Below are 23,422 nucleotides of genomic sequence, written 5' to 3' on the forward strand. Positions count from 1 at the left end.
GAATTGGTTTGGAGCCTATATAACGGAAATGAGTTACTTCCCTTCGGAAACATATGGGGTTATAAGCCAACCGAGATAAATGCAATGTGTGGTGTGCAAACAGTAGATTGATTGGAAATGCGTGAGTCTCGTACCAGTTACCTGAGACTTGAGAGCCCCAAGTAACGATAAATTAATGATTCTGCCGACATCATGTTTTATTCGTAATTTATTCATTGTTTTATTTTAACCAATCATTCATATCTTATTCATGAATATATCTGTTGATTATATTTATAATTTGCAAAGATATGCATTTATGTAGCTAAAGGCTACATCAAGTGATTCTTATATATGGTACTTCATTTGATAATTAACATTTTGAAACCATGGCTGAACGTATATACATATTTAATGTCAATGATATATAGTGTAGTTAACAGTGGTCTAACGGTGATGAAGAAAAGGTTTTTTTGACTTTGAGAGACAATTTATAATTTTTTATACATGATGATATGTATGTATGTAGTTTCAAGGGAGGGGTGGATAAAAAATGAGCTTGTACTCAAAAACTACTTACATCTTAAGTGTATATGATTCAAGACGTCTGGTTTTTTTGTCTTATTTTTTTTTTTTTTTTTTTTCTTTTTTGGTCACCCAAAAAAAGAAAAAAGAAGTTTGAAATAAGTATTAATGAACGCATTCTTTGGGAAAAGACTTTACGTTATATATTTAGGTAAACATGATGAAAGAGTGACCTTCAAAAAGACAAGAACCAAAAAAATACATAAATATTATGGAAGGGCTTCTCTCTTGTCTTTGGTTCTGCGTACGCATAACCATGCCGCTCATGTGTTGCTTGCGTACAACTACAAAATACTTCCACTTCCTTATATGTTGTTGCCTCTGACGCAGGAGGGACTAATAATGATGATACCGTACGCTTCCAAAATTCAAGAATAAAAACAACATCATCCCATCATGGTAGTTATCAAAATTAACTTCATGAGCGATCAAGTGTAGTCCAAATCCTGGTCTTTACGTCCACCACCCCCTTTTTTATTTATAAAGTCTTCCAAAAATTAGCATCTCAGCCGCGTGACCTGTGGAGTGAGATCCATGACATGATATATTCAAATTTATCAAATCCAGATAAAGTGAATAAATCATTATAGAAATAATAAATAGTTATGTGGTATTTGGATAGTGATGTGCTTGCATCCTCTTCACTTCCGGCCTCTCCGGACATTGGAATTGGGCCTTACTCTCCATTGAAATCTCCTAATGCACGTGTTCAAGCTATAATTTCAACAGAGGCTCCTGTCAAAATGTTTGAAGAGAAGTCCTTTGAATCCTTTGATTTTGGAAATATTTCCTCTGATCCGGAAGCATTTGGAAAACTATGGAAAATGTTTCAGGAAAGACATAAGATACAGGAATCGAGCGGGTCTGAGAACGAAAAAGGATCTTGGGGTAAGATGTTGGGATTTTTATATTTCATTTCATTTCCTTGCTTATAAAGAAAAAAACGCAGATACTGCCCTTTCCTACAAAAATACATGCAACAATGGACTAGATAAGCATGGAACCTATGATAGTATAATCCTTTCATCCTCTTATCTTCCCCTCTCAAAAGAAAGAGGAAGAAAAAGTCAATGTCCTCAGGATAATATCAAGTTACCGTTATATTATTATAAGAGGAACTTATGAAATTAAGCCAGATTTTTAAAGACATTGTATCATTTTGTACTTATAAACAAAGTTTAGTTAGATATTTAATAATTTTAGGCCAAAAGTGTATCTTCTTAATTGAAGGTGACGCCCCCTTGGGGCTCATAACTGATATTCTTATTATATAAAATAGACAAATTGCCCATAAATCTTGTAGAACCGTCATCAAATGATTTTAAAGTTTAAAAAAGACTTAACATTTGCAATAAATACTACTTGATGACAATAATAAAAAAAGATATTTTAATTAAATCAAAGTAAAGTACCTATAAAAGGAATAGATTTATGCAATGATTACTCATTTTTTGGATTAGTAAGAGACTCGAAAAGTCGGATATTTGGAGGAAAAACATCTGATCATTGTAATAGTAGATTAATGATTCACACAGGAGGCCGGCAGCCCCCGGATCACGGGCAATATCGTCCCTTTATTGAATTTTGACCGGTCCACCATCTTATCATGGGCAATCATCTACGTATAGTCATACTAATCCAAAAAGACAGTTGAGAGCCTTCAGAAATTTCCTTCTCAGCACCCGAAATATAAAAATATTATGAATAACGATAAACTGATGATGTCAATGTTTGGAAGTTTGTGAACAACTTTTGTCCAAAATGAAATACATATAAGTAATTTGATTTTTTGCTCCTGTCATCGACAAATATTTCACCTGATATAGAAAAAATATCACAAAATAAGCAGACACTTGATTCTGCTTAAATAATTGGTATTTTTTTTTTAAATAGATTTTTCTTTTAAATTACATTTCTTTATTTTAATTCCTATAGTAATAAAAAAGGATATTATTTAAATAAAATTAATTTGAATCTTTGTTTTCTCTAAACACCCAGAAATTCAATTACAGGCTTTTCAACTATGACTCTGCAGCGATAGATATTTGGCCCGCTGCCATGACAATACATTGGCCCCTATTCTCTAAAAGGTTGCCGATCTCTGATCTACACTATGCAAATAATAATGTATAATCCTAGCATAAAATACATATTGATACATATATATGATAAATCCTAAATTTAGCCATTAAAAAGATTGGTTATTTATTGTCTAAACCCTCAAAACTCAAAGATACTACAATACATAGTTTATCATTTTTTCAATCTTAATTAAACAAAAGGGCTTTATTCTGATAAAACTTAGGTCTCCCAAAATGGCCGGACATCAACAATGCTGACGTCACATAAAAACAATACATTGAATATTAAATTATGGAAATGTTTTTTCCATATATATATATATATGATAATATCTCGAAACCTTTCTCTATTATTGATAAATTTGTTTATTCATATAAAGAAATTACATCCGAATATATATTCTTTAACAATTCCAAACAAATATAGATATTTATATTTCATAACATTTAACAGTAAAAACTGCTTGTCTAGACGTTGACTTAAGTCCAAGATATACAACACTAACTAATTGAGAATCTATCTCGGCTCTTAGCTAGAGTATGCTTTACTAGTATGGTATATTATTAGGATAAAATACTGTAATTAAATATTTAGCTTTGCAATCATATTACAATTAAATGACAGTATCTTTTGCGAATTTAAATAAAAGCAAAATAACAATTAAAAAAATGGGTTTGTTCCGTTTCCTCCTTGTTAGCATGGTTCAAGGCCGTATACGACTATGTTTGTAGATACACTTATTTATAGCAATGTGAGCACTTTTATACAATAAAAAAAAAGATTAAAAAATATTGGTTGAGTAGCGGACACAGATGAGAAATAGGTCATTTGATAGTTCATATAAGCATAATTGTGACCTTTCAAGGGAATGTCTTGGTTCTCTACGTAATGCACAGTGTACAAATATCCCATGTCCATGAAACAAATTATGTTTACAAATTAATAATGTGTAGCACCATTGTTTGAAAAGGAATCAAATGTATATTTGATCCGGTTACAAGACCGGCTCAAGGGAGAACAAAGGAGGCATTGCCACTCCCTCATACCCCCATTTATGATACTTATTTGCCTCCTTGTCCAAAGCCGGTTTTAGGAAGGGCACTTGCCATGCCCGGCGCATGGATTTTAACTCATGACATGAATCAACAACAGGATAAATTTCCTGAGAGCCAGTGTTAATCACAAGTATGTTATGAATAAGGAATTATCCTTTTTATATAATGTCCGCTAACATTTGGTAGAATTAAATTCAAAAGGGGTTTCGTCAAACATAGAATTATCCACTCGTATGCCTCTAGTTTCACCACAGGGTGGGCAGGGCTCCTTTCTTGGATGTTTCACTGCCTTTTTTAATTTAAAGGAGAGGTAGTGTCGGTCACTGTGGGTCACTGTGGCCAAAATGTTATCATAGAAGTAGGATCCACACACATTCCCCTCAATATTATCCCAGCCCTGGACATTTATCTTATCAGAAATTTTTTGTTCCTTTCATTTTAAGAAACGTTCGAGTAAGTTTTTGATTTAACTATTCACTTTGGTTTTTAAAAAAAACAACCTCAAACTGTATTTCTTGAGTCGCCAATCAATTACCTACCTTTCACCTATTCCTAAGCTACGCCATCGTTTGAACCTACATACCTATTATGTAGAACTTAAATATACTCAACTGACAGCTCCAAGAATGAATCTGGACCTTCTGACTGCTGTAGTTAGAACTCAGGTCTCAAAAGTACAAAATATAGTTGAATAATATGTACAATAAAAAGAAATCCATTATTTTTCTGATAGAAGATAGATTTAGTAATCTGGATTTCATGTTCTATCAGGTTAAACTAGATGGGATTAAAAAGATAGAATTTCGTATTAAAAGTACTTCTTACCCAATTTTATTATTTCTTGACTCAGTATTCTTTAATCGAGCATCAAAGATGTACACAAGCAAAGATAAAATCCGTTATATTTTACAGTTTTTCTTCGATAAAGGCAAAAATGCAAGCCACCGGCAAAAAATGTAAAGAATGTTTCAGTTCCGTATACTTTAACAGCCAATCATGTGCAATTTCGGTTTCGCCGATTCTGTTCTGGTAATTTTGATGCCAAAGATGCACCAGGCTCTGGAAGATCAATTATAGAAAACATCCATAAAATTATGGAAATAGTTGAAGCCGGTCGTAATATAATCACTGTTTCAATTGCCTAAGAGCTAAACTTTGCAATAAATCCCGTTTGGAGCCATTTAAATAAGGCTAGATTAAAAAAGAAGCTCGATGTATGAGTGCAACACGAGTTGACAAAAAGTGGGTCACTTAAAAATACATCAAGGGGAAATGGTCGTGGTTTAATCGCTGTGAGCCCGCACAAATGGTGACCAAGCTAGGATTAACGTTCTGGAATATTTAATGTGTGCATGGTGGGATTCGCAGGGAATAATCTACTATGAGCTGCTACCCTATCACTAAAATCTTAATTTGGATTTGTACTGTTGACCATGGATCTGTCCAAGTAAGCCATCGCCCAAAAGCGGCCATCTCTGGCAAATAAGAGAGGAATTGTGTCCCATCAGGACAACGCCAGGCCACAAACATCGATATTCACTCGCTGGAATCTCCGGGAGATTGGTTGGGAGGTTGTTGTGCATCTACCTTATAGTCCGGACCTGGCACCAAGTAATGATTACATGTTCCTCTCTATGGGAATGATTTTGTTGGTGAAAAATTCGCCTAGAAAGAAGCTTGTGAAAAACGACTTTCCCAGTTCTTTACCAATAGGGACAAGGATTTCTATGAAAGAGGCATAATAAAATTAGTTTAAAAATGGCAACAAGTTGTAGAACAAAAAGTGCATATTTTACCTATGTTTAATTCCTAATATACTAAATAAAGCATTGAAATCAAAGAAAAAGTAATGGATTTCTCTTTACTAGACCGTAAATGTATGTAAATATAAATCCGGTGGTTTTTTTAGGTGACCTGGTAATTTGTAATGTGTAGTATAAAAAGGACTTTTATTTTTCTTAGCAGTTGTCGTTATTATTTAATTCCTGAGTAGTGAATATCCTTCCCTAAATAGATTCAATTATTTTCAAACCCTGTTTGAACGTTCGTGTGTGCTCATAAAAACATTTGTTGAGAGTTATAATTGTAAGCCCTGATGGAAGAGTAGAAAGAGGGATTGACATAGGAGTAGTAATTCTAGCAAATGTCATTCTTATGTTTATCCTTTTTTCCTTCCTCTCTTGTCACAGCTGATTAAAGTTGATGCTATGAAACGTCATGAGTATTATCCTTTCTCTCTTCCAAAATATTCTTCAAATTGTCAGGGTTACCATCTTGATTTCAATTTCTTTTTTTTAACATGTCCATTTCACATTGGATTTTCAGCTTTGATCATGAAGTTCCTGGCCATAAGATAGATAAGATCCACACAATTGAGCAAGTAATATATATTTTTTTTTTAAGTAGACATACAGAGTGTCCACGATAAATTGGAACTACTTTAAACTTCATCCAGATCCATAATGTGGATATTCGGGGTTAAATCATACTAATATAAAAGGTTGCGTGAACAATACACTATAACTTCCACCACAATTGTTTTGACAACAAACAATAGTCATTATGGAACAAGCAAGGAGAGACACCATCCTCGAATTGGCTCGCACGGGACACAAGCCCTCTGCTATCTACAAGCTTCTTAACTACCCCAAGACCATGGTGTACCGAGTCTTCAATGCCTGGGAGGTTGAGGGGAAGGTCTGCCGCAAGGCCCACAACATGAAAAGTGACCGAATCCGCACTCCCCGCTTCCTTGAAGGCCTCCGGAAGTCCATCAAGGCTTCGCCGGGGACTTCCTTGTCCAGGTTGGCCAAGAACCGTGGAGTGAGGAAGCAGCTGGTCTCCAAGGCTGTGAATGAGGACCTCGGGTACAGGTCATACCGAATGGCCAAACAACACATCTTCACGGCATCCATGAAGGCCACCAGGCTCACCAACGCTAAGCGTCTCCTCAATGACCTGAAGAGCCATGGAGGAAGAATCATCTTCTTCTCCGACGAGAAGAACTGGATCGTCGACTGAAGCTACAACGTCCAGAATGACAGGTGGCTTTCCAAGGAGAGAGAAGAGGTCCCTGCGGTCTTCACCACAAAGTTTCCGGGCTCCATTACGAGGGAGTGGAATGCTGTCGATTCCGTGGAAGTCATCAGGGAATGCAAATCCTTTAGGGGCAGGATGGAGAAGATGGTGGCTGCTGAGGGAGGACATGTTGAATAAATTTATTGTTTAATATCATGGTTAACTTTTTCATATTAACAAATACACTCCAAATTCCATTTTTATCAAGCATGTTGAATTTTAAGATAGTTCCAATTTATCGTGGACACCCTTGTATGTTGTAAAACCATATATGTTAAAATGTGTTTTTAAATTGGTTGTTTTATTATTATAACTACATGTTATAAATATTTTTAGACCTATGCATTGCATACATTGGAACTGGTCTAATTGGACCTTAACTTACAACAGTTGAGTAGCTCTTTTTTAATATTCAAGAACGAAAACAAACTAACATTTAAAGAGTCAAGACGGAGCTGACAATTGTTACTAGTTATTGGAATTCCGGCTCTTTTTATAGAACCAGCTCTTTCTTTTTTATGGAAAAAAATTTAAAAAATCCATTTGACATTTTTTTTCCTTAAATTTGGCATAAACAATCACTGAACTGAACATATTTTTTTTACAAGAATTATGAAAGAGCATAATTATAACTGTTAATTCATTCTATATATTTGAAATTGGTCTCTTCTTCGACTTCAATACGAGTTTGGAAACTTTGGCTTGTCCCAGAATTTTTTTAATTGGGGGTTGGAGAATTCTGGGAGACCTAATGAAGCTCTGGAGTCCTAGAAATTTTGTTTTGTCTGAATCGTTGAGGGGAACATTTTCAAAACCTTTGCCATTTGTGTATTAAGGTAGAAGGCGAACTTTCAGTTATATCCCAAATTACCTCCTCTAAGCCGGCCACCTTCTTCTGACCTGAACCTGGAGGTACATAAGCGTAAAGCATGTCGATGACTCAACGTCTTGGATGCTCCTCCAAGGACATTTTTTTACTTAACGGATATTATAAACCCATAGTTTATAAGCTTATATATATATCGTTAAAGGATTTTGTAATTTGTCTTGTAAATATTTCCACTCACCTTGTATATACATCCAACTCCCGAAAAAGCCATTTGTCACCTGTACATCTCAGAATTATTGGAAATTTTATTATACATTTTTACAGTCTCATATATACATTTTTTCTGAACCTTTCATTTCATCAAGCAAAGTATATGCTAAAAATGTTTCACTCTGAACTTATTTTGATCAAATTGAATTCATTTTTTAAAGCTAGATCCCACCTACAAGATATGGTAGACGTGAGGCTTGATTCAAATTCATGAACAGCTCTGCATATATGTATAAGAATGTGGTATATTCACAGATAAATGAATTCAAATGACACTCTAATTTGATTGATTATATTATTTACTCAAATGAAAATATCAGATTATGTATGTATGTAAATGTAACCATATGATTTTCTTGAGAAATGATTAAAAGACAAGATACTCAACAACTATACAAGACAAAGTCACAAACCTGTACATTTTTATTTCTTCATTCTAATACATATGTACGATTGAGTAACAGTATTTTCTTACAATATAACATGTATACTATCGAGTAGTGTTGCACTCAATCCAGTCTTTGAACCGGTTCTATCAGTCCTTGGACCATTCCTTCACGTCGTTATCTTTATTGTATCACGCAACTTTTCATCAAAAAGGCCCAAAATCGTCTGGTAGATAGCCAAATAAGTCAGTCGTACCAACCCCCTATTTATATCTTATATACTCGCAGACTATCATCGTCAGATTATTTCTTCACCATTTTAGGAATAAATTATATTGTATTAAAATCTACATAGTATTTTATTCGAAACTGTATTGTAATATTACATAGTAATATTCTATTAAAAGAGTAGTTATGATTAGTTAAAATATTATTTATATGAAAGAATAGCCAAAATTTCTTTATAGAAATAATAAAATAGCTAATATATATAACTTCTATGAAGACGAGATATCAACAAGAAATTGTATTCCTGTTCTTTTGGAAACGGACCATATGTAGATATGTTACAAAAGAGGGAGTGCTCTAATCTTTTTTTTTCCCCACGTATTAAGTTGCTTTTGTGACGCATTAAACGCCATAAATATGTAAATCTTTTAAATTATAAATTTGATGACTTTTTCATAAAGACATTACAAAACATTTACACTAATAATGTTCTAGAGGGTTTAAACTATATTGGAATTGCAAAAATTCGAGGAAAGTCATAATAAACAGCTTTATTTAATAATTTAAAATGACTTCCAAATTGGCTTCGACGTTTTGGGCCAATAATAACCCTTTTAATTAAACGAGATTTTTTTTTTTCAACGCAATAAAGCTTGAACATTTTTCTATTCATTAATGAAAAATATTTAAGAAATGATTGAGAACATCAGTTTTTATGAGATGAAATAGTTTGTAGTCGCTAATGAATAAAAGATGTATTGAACTACAGATTTGTGTGGGGGTTTGGTACAAAAAATTACCCATTTTAGTTGACAGAGAAATTTTAAAAAACACTGAACGAAGTTTGATTATTTATCTATTCATTAGGGAAAAATATATATAAATTGATTGACGGAATTCATTTTTATGAGATGAAGAAGTTTGTTATAACTAATAAATAATAGGACAATTTCTTTATCTTTAAAATTAGCTCCGACGTTTTTGTTCAAAAATGACACTTATAATTAATAGAGAGTTAAGTTTTTAAACGCAAGAAGGCTTAAACATTTTTTTATTCATTAGTGAAAAAAATATAAAAATTGATTGAGAGCATCAGTTTTTCTGAGAATTTGAAATATGTAGGCACTTTTAAATTATGAGAGGAATGCCATGTTTGTGTTATGACGTCATCAAGGACATAACTTGATAAGTTTTAGGAGTGATATGTAGGATTGAACTGAAGCGGACCGATACTGAACTGGAGGGGACTGTAGTCTTCAGTCCCAAATAAGGACAGACACATTACTACTATCAAGGAGATTCAGTATCTAAATAGGATGTTCTATCATATGTACAATATACATATATATATGAAGATGTACAACATATCAATAAACGAAATCGTTATATTCTCAGACTTTAAATTTATTGATCAGTTGGCTCAAGCAACCCTTTCTGAGGATGCTAAATAAGTTTGCATAAAGAATTTGTTTTTCTATACTGGTGACATTTGGTATTCGCAGTATAAACTTGACCAAGCTAGCATATCCTAGCTTTTATGTTTATATCGCAACCTTTTTGTCAAAAAGTAACAGAAAAACACGCAAATTCAGTGGGTATTTAACCAATTACGAAATTATTATTCCATAACTGTTTTGAATTGCTCATAACTTGACAAAAGTTAATTATAATTCAATAAATCAAAGTTCTGAGCTCTACTAATGAGGTAAAAGGAAGCCGAAACATCGACAGTTGATAAAAAACTATGGTGGTAGAGATTTTCAATATACCTTGATTAGTGTTGGATCGGTCTAAAAAGATTGTAGTCCTATCAGTCCGGTCTTGATTAAGTTGTCAGTCATAGGAGGGTCCTTATCGGTCTATTAGGGTAACTTACAACGGTCAAAATAACTCAGTTTCTAACTACGTTATTTCAACTATTGAAGTGGCATCATATCCTCTTTCAAAGAGACGAAATATCAGGCATGTAAGCGTTCTGCTATTTTGGCGTTCCCTTCAATTATTTTTTTCATCGTTCAGCCTTTACCTAATTTCGTACTCGAAATGAGATTGCTAAATTAGATTGACTGTAGAAAAACGAGAGCGCTTTCTGGGACACTACGTTTTGTTGTCTTTTTTGTATGAAATGTCTATGGGAATCATAAAAAAAAATAATCAAACTAAAGTTATAAACACTTATAAGAGACTAAAAATAAAAATATTTTATTTTCACAGAAGTAGAATAGTTGTGATTCATATCGATATCCTCTTAATCCCATATGTAAATATAGATGAATTAAGTCAAAAATAATTATTAAAGTCCATTATATATTACTTATGACTTAATAGTTCCGAGTCAATGTAATAAAATTTCATATTTATAGCACGTCACCCTAAAAGGAAGCTAGAAGCATTTTTCTCAAAATTGAACATCGAATACATTTTCCAACAAATTATAGTTCATTTCCATGAACAAATGATTCTGATTAATCCTTTGGAGGCACTGCAAATTTTACTAAAAGTAGCTAAAATTCACCACTGGCATTTATAGAATTAGGAAATTAATAAATTATACTTCTAAGAAAATATTGGGGCCACATTAAGTCAAGTAATTAAAACAGAATTTTGAAACTACAGTCAAAACTCTGGGGTATCTCAATGCATCCCGGAAATTTGAATTTAATGCCTATAATTGACCGTATTATCTCTTTGAAATATTACCTGTCTTTTTATAGATATAACTGATTGAAACTTTGAATATTGGCGTTATTGAAAGATTACATCCCAGCCAAAATTTTATAAAAATACCATTAACTTTGATTGTAGTCAGTCACGTTAAACATAATATATAACTCAAAGATCCACGCAATCTGAAGTACTTTTAAATACAAACGAAAATTGTTGTGCGGGTCTTTACTTTTTACTTTTGGGTGTAAAGTACTCATGAAATGATTAAGAACGTGAGAATATGTTTGATTGAGTACAAGAAAAATTAAATTATTACTTCGTAAAAGAGACATAAATAATAATTATATACTTTTAGAGTGATTAATTCACATTTACATGAATATTAATATCGGGAACGCCTGCAAGGGTGGAGGCTTTAGGTACCTCCCCAATTTCAAAAATTGTCCCTGAATTTGCATAGCCGTGTTTCTAGGATACTTATCCCATGGACAACTATACCCTTACGAAATTATAACGGAACGGACCGCTAAAATCTCATTTTTAAGGTTCAACGTTTATCGTTCAAAAATAAAATAAAATCTGTTCTGTTCATTGAACGCACGTTCCATGGAACGCCGTTCTATTTTGCATTCTGTTCACAAGCCTGCGAAATACATAAAGTTTCAAGTAGAGGATACCTGGCTGGAGCTAATTTCTAGCTATAATTAATTTATTCCAAGCAAAGAGAGAAGAAAGAAAAGATAGCTAGGATCGTAGGGATGACTTATCGGTCTTTAGCCAGGACGGATGAAGGGCTAAAAAGACCAGACCGATTAGAAAAAAGAATGAAAGGGGACTAAAAAAGACTTATTAGGACTACAGTCCTAGAACCGATCCAACACTAACCGTAATAAGCAATATTGACGTCATTAGCAAGTAAATATTTGACAATGTAATCGGGGTATTTGTATTATTAGCGAACAAAACCACTTCGTCAGGGCTCATTACTACTTTTTTTAGTAATAAATAACAATATATACGATATAAAGTTGGTTTGTAAGGCCCTGTAATTGATATATAAACATATTTTGAAACATACTCCTATATTAGATACTATGGTATATATTGTTACCATGTTAAAAACTTAAATCATCCTAATATTCAAGGCCGTAATCACTGAGGGTCTGGCCCCAAATTATTCTTTCAGTAGTGGTATTTATTCTTCTATTATTAGTAAGTTATTCAGAGTCGCTTAATCCAGTTCATTTTAATATACCTATATAAAAAAACCGTGGTTACGTCACTGTCAAGTCAAGCTATTTAAAAGTTCAATTCGAGTAAATCAGGGATTTTTGTCCTATGTAGGAGGTAACCTGTATATTGGTATGGCATATAAGGTCTATTATTAAAATGGTGAAACAACTTCCATATATTTGTATTTTCGTACTTTTCATTTTAAGCGAAAAAAGTAACAAAGTGTGATTAATAGGAAGGAGCCTGATATAACAAAAGTTTGTGGGTGGTTGATGCATTCATTTTCATGTATCTACATGGACATATTACAAGTTAAAATCAATTAATTTACGAACTAGTCACTCTCTTACTATGAAAAAAAAAAAATTAAACCATTTCTTCGCAATCATATTTTTTATCACAGAGCGTATTAAGGACCATGATTATGGATGAAGAAATACAGTTTTGTGATTAGAAAAAGAAAACTGACGGTTTTATTGTTTATTTTTTTAAACATTATTTTCATTCTTTAATAGATCGTTGAGGTGCTAACATCTCTCTCTGAAAGAAAAATTTCCCCTAAGTCCTTAAAATACAAATTAGGTCTATTTGACACATTTTAAAAAGTAGATTATTTCCTTTCCTTCTCCTATAGATCCTAACCAAGCATTAGTTTGTGACTTTGTTTGTACCTCTAGGTATTAAATGAAACACTGTTTTTTTATTCAATAAGTGTAATATTGTATAGCTTCTGCAAAATTATATATATTTTTTTAGGGGGGTATTTTTCATTAAAATTTATAGCTATTTCCTAAAAATGGAAGTTTTGGAATTTTTTTTAAATACACATCTGTTCACAAAAAAAAAAAATAATTATCAGGAAAAAAAAATTGACAAATTAATATTTTTGGGTAAGAAATTCCCGAATTACGTTTCGAAGCTTAGAAAAAAAATTATCCAAAATCCACAGCTGTTCACACAAAAATTGCATTTTATGAGAAAAAAAATCATAAACCTACAGTCATGTCTTTCAAACTTCCCTTTAAAAAAAATAGGAAAAATTGTCGAAAATAAGTTTTTATGAAGTTAGCCATTTCTTCACAGCTATGGTTTTACCAATAGTTTTTTGGTAATTGTTCATAGCTGAAAAATGCTCATACTAATTCAACCAATCAACGTTCAGAACATTGTAAATGGGAAGAAAAGAAGACAAACTAACGGTTGACAATAAAATACATAGTCAATTTGTATGTTAGTGATGTAAGACCGTGTAAAAGATTGTCAGATTGTCTCATTTATTGTGTCAAAAATGAAGCAGATCTAAGAAAAAGTTGTTGTAGCTTACTTAATAGTAGTTTGTTTCCTATAACTCAGGATCTCTGCACCATATTGTGGCTATGAAATTTAAACAAAGTATTTGTTAGGGTTTATTAATAGTTTATTTACTGACAATAACTCCGAGATTTCTACACTATCTTGCAGATACAAAAATGAATTATTAATTATGCTGCTATATTCATCAACTAACAGATGGAATCCGCACATTGATATTCAATTACAAATTGAAACACGTCATTTCTTGTTATATGTATAACTTGATTAGACTCATCCTTCAATACAAGGTCCATAGAATGATTGACTAATAATTAAATCTTTATCATGACTGTCCATTGTACACTCATGTTATTAAACAGTTATTATCTCGATGATTACTAAATAAATGTGGGGCATGTAACTGGTTTTACAAATTATTGCTATTACGTTAACCATTCCAGAGTTGATATATTTATTTAATAAGTAATTAAATTCATATTCAAAAATATAGTTGGAAATGAATAAAACATTATGTATCTTAGGAAGGTTTATTTCTCAATCCCTTTTTTTTTGTTTCTCTTGAAATAACTTTTTATTATGAGGTTTTAGAGGAATAGTTTTTTTATAAAAAAGATGCAAAATGTAATTAACAATAGTTCTTATTTAGTAATTGGGGGTGATTAACTGATAATACATTAGTAAATGGTGATTCTGTAAAGGTCTTAAAAATGTTGAACTTTCCGAAATAAATCCGGTTCTAATTGTCAATTTGTCCGAAATCACAACAATATAAAATTATTATATAACCCTAAACCTGATAACATTAATTTTAGTTCTGCATCATAATTATCCGTGAAGTTATTTGTATTTAAATAGTTTTGCGAATTTCAAATTATGAAAATGAATTGAAAAAACTGTTTTTTGTATATTATAATTTAAAGCAATTAAAAGCCTAATTGAATTTTATAAATCGGAAAAATTATAAACTCAAAAGCAAAATTTCAATTAGATTAATATAATGAAATATTCTGCTAAACAATTTTTTCGGAATATTTTTTTTTGTTATGTATTAGGGCCTTTTATTTACTTTTATTAATATGAGGTAGGGATTAGTTTTTAACCATGGTCAATTAATGTACCTTTTAGCAAGAAGAGTCAAATTGTATATGCATTTCATCATCAAGAGTATGTACTTCCGTATTTAGGTAGCGTTCGTGGAGCACTACATTTTTTCGCCGGAAAAGGCACGTTCCTTAACTCTCAAACGCATGATAGCGACTGCCTGTATTTCCAAGAAAACCTAAGAATCTCGTTTCCAGAATGACACCACGCCTACTTCTTTTATTAATTATAAAGACTGATTGGCTTGCATTATAAAAAAGGAAGTTATTTTGTCATACCTTGTTTTGTGCCACTTCTCATATCTTGATCAAAGTTTGAAAGAAAGACAAAATTCTTCATTTGGTCAATAAGGATTAATATAAATATTATTCCTTAGTTTACATAAAACTATTTTGATATAAAACTTCCAAACCAACAAAAAAGATTTATAAAGTTTTTCTTTATAGTCATTCTATGGAGCAAAAACGGAGAGTAACTGTTTCAAATGTTTGCATTTTTCAATCTTTGATCGAGATGCATGACCTAGAGATGACATTTCAAGACAGTAAAATTTTGTATAGGTTATTCTCATACCGCATCACAACTTTTCTACACTAGCCATAATCGAAATTCGAAAAAAGTAACCAGAATGTGCATAGTAGCGTTTGTGAATATACCGTCACCAGATACAGTAACTGGTGTCCTGAATCATATAAAACGGTACTATGTACACTAAATTGATATTGGATCTTGTACTTGTGCACCTGCGTCATCATAAAATTGTCCCGCTGATAACGTAACTCCACAAGTTTCTGAGCTAGAAAAACGTCCTCTCTCACCATTTCAAAGGAAAAATCCTACGGACGCCCTTATAAGTCCATGTAAACTGCCTTAAATAATATGTTCAATATGTGTTTTTAGTCCAAAAAGTATCAAATTACCAATATTAATTTTGGAACCAGACAAAAACATTAACATTGTGACAAGATTAGTAAATAGAATATAAAATGATATCTTCTCATTGAAAGGAACAACGGCGTCGGAATGGGAGAAGTGGTCAGGGCATATTTATTTTAGGGGGGTGGGGAAATGAGCCTTAGGCTTTTTTGGCAATTTTGACAGATTTTTTTTGTTTTTTTATAATTGCCAAATTTGACAAAAAACTTTTTTTAAAAGAGTAAATAAACTTTTTTTATATTTTAGTGGTTAAAATTTTTGGGAAGAGACAATATTTGAGCGAATAGCCATATTTTTTTGTAGCGATGGGACGAATCTGAAAAACATCCCGCTGCCGATTTCGATTCTTATCACTTTTAAAGAATAGTTAAAAAATATCATTTTGCCATAAATTTCTAAGAATTATAATTGGTCAAGTAAATCACGTTCCTTCATTTAATCTAAATATTATTTACATTAAATGAAATATAGGAGTGTAATTCCTCTGCCCGGCATGCATTTTCTAATGTTAATTTTCCCATGACAAGTTATCCCACAGTAAACTTTCCAAAGGCAAATTTTGGAAAGGTGAGCCTTCCTAGATCCCTTTACAATACTTAGTTTCCTCCTAAAATAACAATATCTGTACCGAACTAATGTTCACGTTTAGTTTGTGTTTAATTTGTTTCTTCTCAGTTTTTGAGCATTTTTGACCATAAATTATTTTAGTACAATAATTATAAAATTATAAGACTCAATTAGTTTTTTTATATCTGGACAGATATATTTAATATATATATATATGTTTTTCAATACTTAGAAAAGTAATAAACAAGAATCGGAATTGCAAATTAAACATTATTTTCCCGATGCCGATTCCAGAAATAACACCAGATTCTCCGACTTTGATTAATCATCTAATCATTACTTTTTTCGACAAATTTAGAGTTAAAACTTGTTGAAGGAAATTTGAAGGAATAACATTTCTTTTAATAAGACAAATGGAATTTTTCTTCAGAAAAAAGAAATTTATTATTTTTCTAGACAAGGCAAATATTTATTATTTGCACTAACTATAAAAGTTCCCCAAAATGAGGATGGGAGTAATGTATAAATAAATGAGTAGATATTGATTGATTTTTCAGACAAAAGTAAGTATAATGCGCTAATGGACTTTGTAAATATGGTCGACTTGTTTAATTCCTCTTTATAATCCCTTTGAATGACTTATACATAATTATAGTACCCTCTATCTTTATTACAACAATATTTATGTAATTAATGATACGAGTATACAAAATAGAGCATAAATATATATTTATTTATTTTTCAGAAATGATCGTACTTCAAGGTGTTCTTTTAACTGTACTGGTGCTAATATCTGTTCTATGGGCTTTTTGCTGCAAGAAAAGATGCTTTGCCGTAAGTAAAGGAAGATATAATTAAGAACAGTGATACTATATCTAAAGGCGTTTCTTGCAGGTGGAGTCTATGGACTCAATATCAGATTCCGTCGTAGCATTAGCTCGTAAACTCTCTATTTCTTCAAGAGACCTTCCACCGTCCTATTCAAAAGTAAGTTTTACTTTACTACAGCCCTTAACAATCATCCCCCTTTTTTTCATCAAATATTTCATTAGGTCGATTTACGAAGTGTGGGATTGACGATCGATGACCATTACAATCCCCCTCCATCCTATGATTGGGCCCTTGAAGATACCTTGATATACTGCAATCCACCCCCCTCACCTACACCTGGTCATAAGCGCCGTTTCTCACACTTTAGCCATCAGTCCTCTATGTCTGATTTCAGCAGTATTCTTTCGAGAGGAAATTCACGATCCTCTATTTCTGATTGCAACAGTATTCTTTCGAGAGGAAACTCACGATCCTCTATCCTCTCTAATAGCACTTCATCCTCTCGAAAGTCGTCACGAGTTACATTTGCACCGGATCTGGAAATGGGTCCCACCCCTTCAGTTATGAGAGGAGATTCCAATATGAGTTTGCCCATTATGACACACATGATTCCTCATTCGGCGAGACGAAAGTCAGTCAAGTCAGAAGGCTATGCATCTTCAAATAGTTCCAGGCGTGTGTCCTTTGCTGATGAATACTTTCCTATAAAGAGGAAAAGAAGTTTCATTGTGGAATTAGATCCTAAAGTAGAGGATGAGCTCAGGTTGAAGCTCTCTCTATTGGGGAAATTTGATTCGTTTGAGCCAATTATTGATGGTATCCTCTCAGAAGGAGAGGAGGAAAACAAGGATGAGGAGGAGAAGGGAAATGGATCAACGGAGTTCAACTTATACCGATCCTTCAGTCCTCCTCCAACACTTGAGATCATCAATGAGACAGAGTCAGACTGATATATAATTAGTATTTATAAATTTAATTACCTCTTGTTATTTATTTATAATGAATATTTATGAAATAAATATATATTTAATTTTATACTTATTTGAGCTTGGAGCCGTCAACGACGATCAATTTTTGTCAAAATGTAGTTGGCTACAAGAACCTTGCGATATTTCATCATTTTTCCTTGTGAATTATTAACATTCCCCTTCTTATAATTAATTCACCTTGTGAATTCATGGAGATAGCGTAGTTAGTTATAGAGTAATTCATACTGATAAAAACCCAGTGTTGAATGGGCAGGCTAAAAAAGAGAAACCGAAAATCAACGTGTTAACCCTGACAACTTGGAGATGTCTTGGATGAGAGAAAAAATAATGCTCATGACGTTTCATTAGATCAGCTACAATCAGTTGTGACAAGAGAGAGAGAGAAAAAAGATACAGACAATTGCGGGAATTACTCCGATCTCGATCCCCCATTCTACTCTGAGTTCAACAAGAACTTACAGTTATAACTCTGCAACAAATCCTCAGGGCTACGTTCCATCTTTAATGTGCACACACGAACATTCAAACAGGTTTTGAATATAACTGAATCTATTTAGGAAAGGATGTTCATTACTCAGGAGTTAAATAATAATGACAACTGCAAAAGAAAAAAAAATCATTCTTCAGATATTAATTCCAAAACAAACGGGCCAGCTAAAAAATACACCGGATTTTTATCATTATCATTGGAAGAAGCTCTAAAACTCAGAAGTTGCTAAAGAGCAGATAAGAGCACAAACTATCATATAACTGCAGTGTTGATCTGTAGACTAATCTTGAATTAGCTCATCACACAGTTGGAGCCAATAGTGATTCGGGGAAAGTTTGGATTGATATCCAAGCCAGTAACCGAGTCTATCAGATTTCTTATTGGTACATATAATATATTATCAGAGAGAGTTGGGACATCAAGCTCAAGAATTAGACGGCGTAAGGGAAGTTCATTAGTATGCAGGCTACACACTAATGCCTTTTAGTAATATCAACAAATAACTTAGAATATATCTCTTGTAGAATATCTGACAATAAAGACAATCCTCCCCCATTTGTTTGCGGGGTCTTTTTAAGGCGGAAATATACCTGTTACGAAAAAAGATTTTCCGCCAAACTTCTTCTTTCATGACTCCCTCAACTACTGAGGTAATAGTGGACGCTACATAAATTATTTGTGAATGAAGCTTGGTATTATATAGGTCGACTCTTTTTTGCAAATTGAATTTACGCCATTCAAAGCATACTCTTTCTGCAAAAGAACGTAAGTACAACCAATTGGAGGGGCAGGGTCCTTTAGAATTCCATACCATCCCCAAACTTATCACCTTGTTGTTCACTTTACATGATATTTCTATTAATTTTGCGACCACAACTGCTGAGCTATGAGCTGGTGCATTGTCGTGATGGAAAATGACTTTTTGTGGGACAATCTTGTGCGTGTTTCTCGCAACTGGGGTTTCAAACGGTCCAACAACAATGAATAATATGCACCTTAATAGTTTTACCCTTTTCCAGATAGTCGATGGGGATTATTTCTTGCTAATCCAAAAGGCAGTCTCCATAATCTTTCCGGCCGATTCCTCAATTCAAACGCGCGCCAAACAGGAAGAAAATATACCGATCTGGCTGAAAGTTGGTGTGTGTTCTTCCAAGAGATGCTACTAACTAAATAAACCTCGATACGTACGAATAGTGGCATCTCTCGGACTTTGCACGGACTTTTCAAACGACCCTCGTATGGTGTGTGTTAATATCTTCCACTAAAAGAGGAATTCTTCCCTATCGTTGGTGTAAACTGATTTTAAAATCTGGGGCGTCTGGAGGGGCCCCGAATATAATCCTTGGACATCCCTGAAAATAAATATATAAGAATTTGAATATAATTATAACTTTTTCCTTCTACTTATGCTATTTTAAAAGTAGAAAGTTCTCCTCTTAATAATAATAATTTAGTTTCTCCCTCCAAAATCATAAAAACGGCAGCTGATATTAACAAGGGTCTTAATTGAGGTATACCATATATCTCACTTTAGCCTTCTCCTTGCTCTCTTACAAAAAAAATATCTATTCATAATACCCTCCAATTCCCTAGTCGACAGATAGTATTCATAAAGCCAACTAAATTTGGACTAAAATTGAGCAATGATCTTCGTTTGGTCCCTTGTTTTTAGGTTTGGTCCTTGAGCAAAATATATCTGGAGAACAATACTAAATTTAGCAAAGTAATGAACGACGTTCAAAGATTTTTTACGTTCAAGTACTCAAAAATGAACGGAAAGCAAGAACAGCACTCATTTTTCGCTCTATATTCAAGTGTGTTCTTATTACATTTTAGAGGAAAATGCTTTGTGGGGGTCAAAAATTAAATATAATTAAGGACTCGGAATTGCTTTAAGGAGATGCTTTAATATAATATTAAATGATGTATGTAATGTAATGGGGGGGGGCAGTTGGCTCTTTAAAGAGATACAGCAAAGAGGGGGAAAGAAGAAGATGTGGGAGTGCTTAAATATTGTGAAGAAAGCAGGAGAGTTTTTTTTTTTTTCTATCCCTCTCCTTAACTACAGTCGTGTCTTCAAAGAGCAGCACAGCTAGAAGCCTCCTCTCCGTTTAATTCAACAGCTGCCTAGTATAATCAACTTATTATTTAGGGTATAATAACCCTTCTACAACCATTAATTTTATAAACTGTACCTTGCGTTAACAGTAGTTCAATATGTAAGTATTCTCTTTAATAATTAAGTTAAGTACTCTTCCTACTCTCAATGAACCGCAATACTGCCTAACTTGTTGAGTTATATAATGATAAGACTCAAATAATTATTCTATGATATTCCATTTGTCGTAAGCGTGTGGAAGGGCAGGGCTTGACAGCTAGTTAGTTAGCTAGAATTATAATTATTTGTATTCTTTGTGGTGGTTGAGGTTATGCGACTGAGTCTGTAAAGTTCCGAAGGAATCAATATTATTATTATTTTAAGAAAGAGAGTGAGATCAATTGTCAATTCTTTGTTGTGTACTGTTATTAATCATTACATATTTACTTCAAGAGTGACTCCTCGTATGCACTTTCTGCTTGTGCCTAGTATTAAAGAATGCAGTGTGGGTGAGTCGAAACTCTTACTACTTTGAACTCATTACTAAAGGCAAGGTCTTTGTGGGTTTGATAGTTTGTTCGGTCCTTTGATCATTCTAACATACGGTAGAGTAAAAGAACACATAAAATGAGAAAGGAAACTTTTTCTCAGTTTCAACATATTAAATTATTACTTACTACTTTTAAGTAACCAAATCACTTCTCTTTCTTAGTTCACTCTTTACTTCTTTTTCTTCCATCTTTAGAAGACGTCCTTCCGTAGAAGTCTAATGAGATGGTGATTGAATAATACTTATAAGGAATTATTCGGAATTCCCCATCAGGAAGGGCCCTCAATTTCAACTCTGTGCAGTTCTATCTCTAGTCTACATAATATTCGAATCGTAAACGATCATGTGCTGTTCTCGTCGACGTTCTTCCAGAGAAGATGACTCTAGCAGGAAATGCTGCAAGGGCAAGGCATGCTGCTGCTGTTGTTGTAGCAAGAGAGGGGCCACAATTTGTTTTTCCATCATTGGACTAATTATGGCCTCAGGCGTGATTGTTCCTCCCGTTTGGGTCTACCTTCATGATCAAGACTACATTAAACTATTTCCCATGTTTAACCTCGCAAGGAAATATCTAAGTCAAATCAATGGAGATAATGGAAACCAAGTCGTTATTTTTTCCGAGTCTAACAAAGACAATCTCACTAATCTTACTAGTCCTAGAATAGAGGATCCAACAGATGATGTTCATTTTGCATCGAGAGAGAAATACAAGTGAGTAGCTTAATTAACTTATTATAGAATATGTTAAAGGAAATCCTCATTAGTTATTACGTACAATTACATATAATAAAGGAAATTGTTCTCCCCACTCCATTATTTTTACCGTCTGACAGGAAATAAACTGCCACGAATCACTTCATTTTAAGGGTTTTATTTTAAACAGCCACTTCCCGAATTTCCTTTATAATACTAATTTTATACAATTGTTATATTAAGATTAATCTCTATCGCATGATTTATGTTACTATTTAGATTGGCTATTTTTCAATTATTGGATGACACGGAAGAGCAAGTTCAGCTTCTGGCATTTTTTTCTTTCTGTGTTGGCTGTCTCAACGTACCCCTGGATGTTTTCTTATTTTTTGGTGCCACTTTTCGAACGTCATGGGCCCTACTCCCTTGGCTATTCTTTACCATAATTGAAATTATCGTCATTGGAATTCCATTTATTGTCTACTCAGGATTGATATCCCTTTACCTCGCCGCTCAATTTGAATTATACATTGAGGCCGGAGTTATAATTGGAGTAATTGTCATGTTATTCTTCCTTTCCCTCTCCTCTTGGTTAACGGTTCTACGATGTTACAAAGACTTTGGAGAGAGTCCCACCTACCTCATCCCCGATTTTCAAAACTTTGCTGGAGTCGACCCTCAATTAACACAGCCTCTATTACCCCAAGAAAGAAGTAGTCATCCGGGAGGTTACCATTTGGGTCAATATCCTCAATATTATCCTCCTAATGGAGGAAGTGGTGGAGGAGTGACTTCAAGGCAGCTTCCTTCGGCTCCACCACCCTCATCAACTCATGTCATATACCCTTCACTTGCAAATGCTTAATTACTCGTTTGCTAATCAAATTCAGTTGCAGTATGTAGCTGTGTATTCTATTTTTCGTTTAATATCTTCCCAGGATAAGGGCTAAGAATTATTTTATAGACTGACTCATTTTGTTGCATGCTCTGAAGGGGCTGAAGTCATATTATACCATTGCTACTCAACTCAACTCATTTACATATAAAACTACTTATATGATTATGTTGAATTCATTTTTTTAAAGCCATATTCAATTAGTACCATGTTTTCCCTTCTCTCTTTCTTTTTTGTAGAACCTATTATTATGTGTAGATACTTTATTTTTATCAATAAGAATCAGTACCACCGTTGAAATAATGCATGTTCCATTTTTTTTTTTTTTTAATATCTCTTTTTTACCGAAAAAAAGATGAATACCCATTTATTTTATAATTATTAGTGTGATGAAATGAAGTTGTTTCATTTCGAGAAATATTTTTTTAAAAGCATCTTTTATTCAATTAATTATTTAAAAATGAATGTCTTAGCGAATACTCTTATTTCTGTATAATATACATAGATCTGTAACATGTAGTAAATATAAAAAGATAAAAATTGATATCGAGTTTTTTAATGAG

The 23,422-nt window shown here is 33.1% G+C and overlaps 2 protein-coding genes across 8 annotated transcripts; both read left to right on the top strand.

Moving 5' to 3' along the window:
- The first annotated feature begins 921 nt into the window (after window positions 1-921).
- On the top strand, window positions 922-18,176 carry LOC121113642 (uncharacterized). The gene is made up of 4 exons (XM_040707481.2): window positions 922-1,452; window positions 17,056-17,144; window positions 17,205-17,297; window positions 17,363-18,176. Exons 1-4 carry the CDS (start codon window positions 1,170-1,172, stop codon window positions 18,089-18,091), a joined length of 1,194 nt encoding a protein of 397 aa, XP_040563415.1. The 5' UTR covers window positions 922-1,169; the 3' UTR covers window positions 18,092-18,176.
- Window positions 18,177-20,676: 2,500 nt separating this feature from the next.
- On the top strand, window positions 20,677-23,403 carry LOC121113641 (uncharacterized). 7 transcript variants are annotated; one of them, XM_040707475.2, is made up of 3 exons: window positions 20,677-20,842; window positions 21,467-21,982; window positions 22,244-23,403. In XM_040707475.2, exons 2-3 carry the CDS (start codon window positions 21,615-21,617, stop codon window positions 22,827-22,829), a joined length of 954 nt encoding a protein of 317 aa, XP_040563409.1. In that variant the 5' UTR covers window positions 20,677-20,842; window positions 21,467-21,614; the 3' UTR covers window positions 22,830-23,403. The 7 variants fall into 7 exon arrangements, with proteins under 7 accessions (XP_040563409.1, XP_071742865.1, XP_040563414.1 ...); XM_071886764.1 differs by having other exon boundaries at window positions 20,689-20,842; window positions 21,434-21,982; XM_040707480.2 differs by lacking the exon at window positions 20,677-20,842 and adding an exon at window positions 20,895-21,407.
- The last annotated feature ends 19 nt before the right edge of the window (window positions 23,404-23,422 follow it).

Source organism: Lepeophtheirus salmonis, chromosome 2 (assembly GCF_016086655.4).
Source record: "Lepeophtheirus salmonis chromosome 2, UVic_Lsal_1.4, whole genome shotgun sequence".
Taxonomy (NCBI): domain Eukaryota; kingdom Metazoa; phylum Arthropoda; class Copepoda; order Siphonostomatoida; family Caligidae; genus Lepeophtheirus; species Lepeophtheirus salmonis.

Bases quoted from the DNA above. Each gene is read 5' to 3' on its own strand.
- LOC121113641 (XM_040707475.2), top strand. From the start codon at position 21,615: ATGTGCTGTTCTCGTCGACGTTCTTCCAGAGAAGATGACTCTAGCAGG. The intron at 21,983-22,243 runs GTGAGTAGCTTA...GTTACTATTTAG, and splicing joins GCATCGAGAGAGAAATACAA to ATTGGCTATTTTTCAATTAT.
- LOC121113642 (XM_040707481.2), top strand. From the start codon at position 1,170: ATGTGGTATTTGGATAGTGATGTGCTTGCATCCTCTTCACTTCCGGCC. The intron at 1,453-17,055 runs GTAAGATGTTGG...TTTATTTTTCAG, and splicing joins GAACGAAAAAGGATCTTGGG to AAATGATCGTACTTCAAGGT. The intron at 17,298-17,362 runs GTAAGTTTTACT...ATATTTCATTAG, and splicing joins TTCCACCGTCCTATTCAAAA to GTCGATTTACGAAGTGTGGG.